At 58.0% G+C, this 7285-nt stretch overlaps 1 protein-coding gene across 1 annotated transcript; it reads right to left on the bottom strand.

Annotated features, from left to right (window-relative positions):
* Window positions 1–3062: 3062 nt before the first annotated feature.
* On the bottom strand, window positions 3063–3887 carry MNEG_5293 (hypothetical protein; the record flags this gene model as incomplete). The annotated part of the gene is made up of 1 exon (XM_014046232.1): window positions 3063–3887. The coding sequence occupies one exon, from the start codon at window positions 3885–3887 to the stop codon at window positions 3063–3065; it is 825 nt and encodes a 274-aa protein (XP_013901686.1).
* Between the last annotated feature and the right edge of the window lie 3398 nt (window positions 3888–7285).

The following is a 7285-nucleotide window of genomic DNA, read 5'->3' on the forward strand; positions in this document are numbered from 1 at the left end:
GCGCGGGGGGGTCCGATGGGGGGTGGAAATATGCTGCACGTAATACGCAATGGCAGATATTTCAACAATTGCAGTCCAAAGGCATTGCAACAGTGTGGCAAAGTCACCACAATGAGAAGTGTGTATAATGTGATATGTGTCGAACGACCATGCGGGAAATAGGCTCGCCTTCTCAATGCAGGGTATCACGCTTCAGGGTGTCGGGCACACTTCTACGACTTTTGAAACCCCCCACAGCGTTGCAAAATAATTGAGGAGCATGTCACTGATCTGATCGTTCATGAACGGGAGGAAGTGCTTTTCATCCCAGTACGCTGGCATGTTGGCTGCGATTGCAGCGCCTGAGACTTCTCGGAGATTGAGAACCTCCCAACCGCATCGACGCGCCACGCGTGTCAGATTTTGATGCAGATCCACCATCGCCTTCGCTTGCGGGGTGTCGTGGTATTGTGTGCGCCAGACTAGCTTTGTCTTGCCACCACCCAACGTCGGCTGTTCCTGCTTCGCTCGACACAGGACGTCCGACCAATAAGCAGTCTGGTTGTCTCCGCCCCAAGCGCCATGATTGAGGATCACCAGGTCGGTCCCTGCCCGCATTACTGTCCTCAACATCTCCAACTCGTGTGTCGCATTTGTTGCACCATACAGTGGATAGAAACGGATTGCGAAGCTCCCTTGCCGCGTTGCCATGTTGAAAGCCATAACGTTGCATGGCGGGTCGAAGCAGCTCTCGGAGGAATTTAAGCAGCTTGACGTGATACCCACTGTCTTGGTGTATTCTCTACCCAAGATGATATTCGTGTTCTGGGTGTCCGTTGCATACTTGGGATGCAGGTACTGTACCTGGTGGTTGAGGCTTGGCTGCGTGTCAGGTGTGCCCGCGTACCGCTCCATCAGCTGCCCAGTTGCAAGGAAGGCTGCAAGGTTCATCATCTGATATCGTGTCAGGGAGTCCCCATACAACACAAGGGTCTTGTTCATGAGTATTCCCCGTGCCTGAGAGGCTGTGTAGCGCCGCAAGCGGCACCCACATGGCTCAAAGAGGTACTCCCCAGTTGCATCCATGTAGAAGGAACCTGCCAGGTTACTTTGCGTTGTTATCTTGCACCACTTCCTGCCGTCGGTGACACTATGAGGAGGCACAATTGCCTTGGTCAAGTTCAAGTAGTACAAGCCAGACTTGTTTGTGGGGGCATGTCTTGGCTTGGTTGACGTTACGAATTCTGGTACGACTGGTGCTGCCACGCTGGCGGCTGATGGTGTGCTGTGGACTTGCACAACTATCGGTGCTACTGGTGCCTGCTGCTGTGGACGTGATGGCATCATTGCAATGATGTACAGTAAAGAAATACCCAGCGCTCCAGCGTAGAAGTGTATCAAACGCATTTGTCCAATGCCAGTACTACTTCCCTGGTGCGACCTTGCACCCGCGGGCAGGATCGCCATAGCTTGCGGCTTCACAATCCCACTTTGAACGAAGGAATCAGCTGAGCTGCGAGGCCAGCGTCGCGTTGCTCTTGTTGGGGTCTGTCCGACGTGGGTACTCTGCGGTGATCTAAGTCGCGCTGGTGGTTAAATGCGCTAAGTTTATAGCGCTGTTGAGAGTTGACGGGTTGCAAAGCTTCCACTCAAACTAACCAACTTCCCTTGCTCTCGCAAGCGTGCGAAGGACGCCAAGAAGATCTGTGGGTGCCGATCCTGAGGCGGTGGCTACTCCAAACGCCAGTTTTGTCTGCCATTTCATTGCCCACCACGCCCATATGAGAGGCAACTTTGTACAGTTGAAATGTGTGTGGGCTTTGCTTCACAATTTCAAATATGGTGTGCAACAGTGTTCGATAGCCGTGCCTCATCACGTCACGCAGCGCTGCTATCATGTACAGGCGATCATCTAAAGGCATGACTGGCTGTCCGAAATGATGTGCAAGTAGCCACGGCGTATGGCACGGTAGAGTGCTGACAGCTCACATTGATACACATTAAAACGTGGCGAGCGGCATGCGTTCAAGAGTTGGTTTGTGCTCGGCTGCGTCCACAGTCGGCATGCAGGAACCCGGCGGATTCTGGAGTGACGACCCCAACAGGCCCAGACAAGTCAAACAGCCCGCTGCAGGGCTACAAACAACTGGCAGAGCGCTGGCCGCACGGGGCACCCCCAAAACATTTCACCCCTAAACGTGGATATTGGGCGCAAACAAACCATTGCTGCACGCCCTGGAGCAGTCGAGGGAAAACAACAGCAGCTTGCAACTCCGTGCCTACCTTGCGTGAGAGGGCGCTTAATCCCACACATTTGTACAAACGTCCCACAAACATTGTGCTTCACGTTATGCCGTCTACGCACATGCCTGTATACTGCCAAGAACACTAGCATTGCAGGTGACTGTTGGCGCCCTGTCAATGTGTGCGCTGTATGTCCCGCCCCAAGGCTGCGTGTAATTGAATCTGTGGGCTCCCTCACCATGGTTGTGCTGCCGTGTCCCCCTGCTCTGCCCTTGCACTGTGGTGATGTGTCGCCACGCTGTGGGGTGTTGTGCTGATTCCCGCAAGTGTGCTGATCTGAAGCAAGTGCGTCGCAAGGGGATTGTCTTACAGTTGAGGCCATTCTTAGGTCTCCTGCGTGACACGTGCTTGCAGGTATGGAGGCAAAGGCCTGTACCGCTTCCAAGAAGAGAATGAGATGTCAAGTATTTGAATGCAAAACACGTGAATCGGCAGGGCCAGCCAGTGAGGATCAGGTTGTTGACAGCTCCAACAAATTCAACGGCTTTGACAAGCAGGTGTCAGCAGGTGGCTCACGCAGAGCAATGGCTGCTCGAATCCCGGCAATGGCAGTTGCGTAGACGGGTTGGCAGTGCGAGGGATGGGCAATGTGTGTATCCAGGGTCGAGGGCGGTGAGGACGGCCAACGTCTCAATTGGGTGCAACAGGGTTGGATGATGGGCGGCCCCAGACGCACGCGTGCGCGCAGAGAACCTCCAATTCTGGCATGCATTCGATCACGAGTAAGGATCCAGGGGAAGCTGCATACGTCCAGGTGCGTCATGGAGTTGACTAGCATGCTAGCCGAGGCCGCACGTTCCCGCAATCACCGCGCGTGCGAGGGCCTCGTACCAGTCGCCCCGCATGTGCACGCCGTCGACATTCAGGTCAAGCCGCGCCCCAGTGGGTGAGAACAGATCAAACGCCCCGTACCACGCGGCGTGGCCCGACCTCGCCGACGCGTTTGGCGCCAAGGCCGTCCGCTCGACAAAGGGCGCGATGGCCTGCCGCATGGCGTCGTTCATCATGCGCATGCACGCCGGCGAGGTGACGTTCCGCCACGCCTCGGGCTGCTTCGCGCCGTTGGGGTGCGGGGCCTCCCAAAAGTGGACGCTGGTGCCGTTCAGCAGCGTCGCATTGAGCAGGTCGACAAACCACGACAGGTCGCGGCGGTGGTCGGCCGGCGAGCGGCGCGAGCAGTCGTGCATGTTTTGAAAGATGTGGATGTGATCCGGCGGCGGCTGCCGCTGCCTGAGGTAGCCCTCAAACAAGAACTGCTGCGAGCTCCAAAACCACTTGCAGGGGGGTAGCTGGCCGTGTCTGCAGTTGCCATCAAAGTGCATGCGCGGCGCTGTGGTCAGCTCGGAGTCCAGCGTGAACGCAAGCCGCAGATATTCGATTTCCACGCTGTTGATTGCGCTTTTGCATGTGGCACGGAAGCTGTCGCAGCCGCTGCACGACAGCCGGCCGGTAACGGTGTACGATACATTATAGTATGCGGCCCTCAAGTGGGCCTCGTCGGCCGTCATGGTGCAGATGACGCCCCCTAGCCTGCTGATCACGTACAGCATGTAGCGCATTAGCCTGTACGCCTGGGAGTCACCCATGACGACGATGCGCCGCATCGGGGGCGGGTTGTTTTGGAAGAGGCACGCCCCGGAGCCGCTATCGCAGCCCGGGGCGAGCTTGAACACATCCCCATACCCGGTCTGGGACTTGTTGGCCCACGTGATAGATTGCGGGTAGGAGCCGTTGCAGAGCTGGTGCTGGTTCGCCTGAGCAAAAGTGCAGGCACGCTGAGGCTGGCTGCACAGGGCAGCAAATTTTGAGTCCGGCTGGCCTCTGTTCAGCCCGCCTGTGCGAATTGACATGAATTGAACAGTCACATGCTGCCGTATTGCAGCAGCTATGCGTCCATCGTCCAGCAACAGCACCACAGCCGCGCCTATCAGGATGCCGAGGGTGACGCCGAGCACATGGCGTGCACATTGATAATTTGTTGGACGTGCTAATTCAGCCATGCTTGCACGCTGGTGGCCGGCACCCTTGGTCGTTCCTGGTGTGTGTGTGTGTGTGTGTGTGTGTGTGTGTGTGTGTGTGTGTGTGTGTGTGCGCGCATGCGTGCGCACGCGTGCAGGCGCATGACTTTGTGTGTCTGTCTGCAAGGATCGCACGCGATGTGGTGTCGTGCGCATATGCGTGCGCATATACAGATGCATGTGTCTGCAATCGGTTCGTGGTTGCAATGCTTCGAGATTGTGTCTCCAGTTGTGTTGCTTGACTCTGCCTACTAGTCGCTCCACGGCAGTTGCGATGATATGGGGGCAAGAGCCGGTCAGGTTGGCTGATGGGGCTGTCTGTCGCTGCTGCTGGTGGTGCCCCTGCTGCCCCAAACCGCAGCGCGATCCGCTCTCTCACTTGTGCGTTGTTCGTTGTGATGGCCTGTGCTGTTATCCAACAAGACGTGTGTGCGCGGCCCTCAGCTCACCCACCTCATGCGCCCTGCGCTGTGGTGGCAAGAGGGAGGATAGTGGGCTGCTCGCAGGTTGCCCTTGGCTGGATCCTTGGATGTACGCCTTGTGCGTGCAGGCTTTGCACGGCTGCATGCAGAGATGCTGTATGTGCCCATGCACGCAGCTAGGGGACTGACGAGAAAATGGGTGCCACATGCTTGTATGCGCAGGACCAAACCCGATCTGGTGTGGGCGGGCACGCCTGCGGCCACAAGCGGGGGTACAAGACTGGTGCCGCAGCTGCTGGTGTGCCATCACAGCCGGAACCCCACATCAATGTCCTGCTGCCGCCCTGGGACCGCCTCACCTGCGCGTCTGGGTTCCAAAGGGCGAGCGCAGCAAGCGGCGCTTCCCAGCACAGCCAGGAGCCCTACCGAACAACCACGGCTCTGATGCAGGCTGATGATGCAGCTAGTCCTTTTGTTTGGGGTTTTTTACGAGCCGCTGATCAGCCTTTGCAGACTGGCTTCGACACACAACACGTTGGGATCCTGCTGGTGCTGGTGCTACGCTGTAATTATTGCCAGTTGAGACTTTGGCCAGTCAACCAAGATCACAGCAGCATGACTCATGGCCTATGGGCGACCCAACCGGGCGCCGCGCCGCACTTACATAAATTCAGGGAGGGCCCCGCCGCCCGGCCCGCCGCGCCCAACGGGCTTGATAATCCTGAACTTGTTTCCCAGGGCCATGACAGGAAGGGGCGGGCGTGTTCGGGGTCCCGCATAACTCCGCGAGTCCTCGCACCTCCGTCAGCACAACGCCCGGCCACCGCGGTACTCATTTGATATTTTGTATAGATTTTGTAACTTGTTTCAAATGCCACAGCTCACGGAAGGCGTGTTCGGGGGAACGCACCACTCCAGGCCGCGGGCTCGCACCCCGGCCCGCTTGCGGCGCATCGCCCACATCTGCCAACCCCATGGTTGAAGCCTGGCGTTGAGGGCTGTATGAATTGCTCGAGGGCTTTGCTTAACCACCCACCCATGAGCCGGCACAACAAAACAGCCACGCAGCGGTTGGTGCAGTATGCGGTCACCAAGCACAAAAGCGCTGCTCCTAGGCACATGCTGGAAGGGGCTGCATGACAGCGCCATGCTGTGTCAGCTACTACTGGCAAGCATGGGCGGGATACGGCGCACAAACATAGGCGTGCGGAGCCTGCGCAGCGACCACGTCCGCGGGGAATGCCTCGTGAAATTTTCAAGTCGGCGCTCGCCCAATGCGTACAGGTTGTCGCGCGTGGTGATGCGTTTGAGCATACATAAGCATTAGCGGGGATGAAGGCACGTTGGATGTGCAGGGCGGTGGTCCAGGAGAGGGTCGCACCCCGTGCGTGTGTGCGTGCGCGGTCATGGCGTGACCCAGCACAAAGGCGAAGGTGCGGTTGTTGTGCAAGCGACTGTCATGGGCAGCCGACTCAGTCGCTAAACGCACCACACGGCCGCTGCCCAGCCGCACGGACATACTGTAGCCACGACGGAGGGCTTCTCTACGAGCGCGTCTTGCGGGATGGACGGCTGCCCCTCTTAGATGCCACCCACCATGCCTTGACCGCTTTTGCGTGACTGCCGTCGTGTCTTTGCTCGTAGCAGAATTGAGCTTGACCAGATTGGACCCCCCATCCCACTGGGAGGGAAGTTTTTGAGCGACACACACAGCAGCACAAGCCACGCAAGGCAAAGTGCTACACAATCTCAACTGGCCTTCATAGTTATTGCCAGTTGAGACTTTGCTCGATCAACCAAGATCACAAGCAGGCACAGCATGACTCATGGCCTGGCCCTTGGGGGACCCAACCAGGCGCCGCGCCGCGAGATTTGTTTACTCGAGGAGGGCCCTGAAGCCCGGGGCGCCGAGACCATTGAGCTTCTAAATTCTGTTTTAGTAGTTCAGGATCATCACAGGCAGGAACGGCCGTGGTCGGGGCCCCGCATAACTCCGCGGGGCCTTGCCCCTCCGTCAGCAAGACGCTTGTCAGCGCGAAGCCTGGCCTCCGTTAGGCTCGCAGTATGGTTTTGATATCATGAAATAATTCCTTGACCTGAGCACAAATCCGTCAAACGGTCGCAAGGCCCTGTCAGCTTTTTGCAGCGGCTCCGTCTGCGGCGCACTGGCCCTATTTGCCCCTGGCAGCCAACGCCCCTTTGTCAAAGCCTGGCTCTGGATGCTGTGGGACACGCGTACGACAGTGCTGCGATGCTTTGCTGCCGCACTCCGCTCGGGGTGAGCTGGCCCAATAGCACCAGCCACGCTGCTGTCACACCCATGCGGTAGGACACGGTGACCTAAGCTGATGCGCTGCTAAGGCACAGGGCGAAGGGAGATGGTGTGACAGCAACTTATCTGATGCGCGGGCCAGGAGGCGGATGCACAGTTTTAGGCGCGCGTGGGCCGCGCGGCTGCCCCGTCGGCACCAAATGCGGCCTCATGCACAGACAAGGAATCGGCGGGCGTCAGCTTGCCGAACACGTACAAGTTGCTGCGGCTGAGCATGACATAAACAATGG

Source organism: Monoraphidium neglectum, assembly GCF_000611645.1.
Source record: "Monoraphidium neglectum strain SAG 48.87 unplaced genomic scaffold scaffold00780, whole genome shotgun sequence".
NCBI lineage: Eukaryota > Viridiplantae > Chlorophyta > Chlorophyceae > Sphaeropleales > Selenastraceae > Monoraphidium > Monoraphidium neglectum.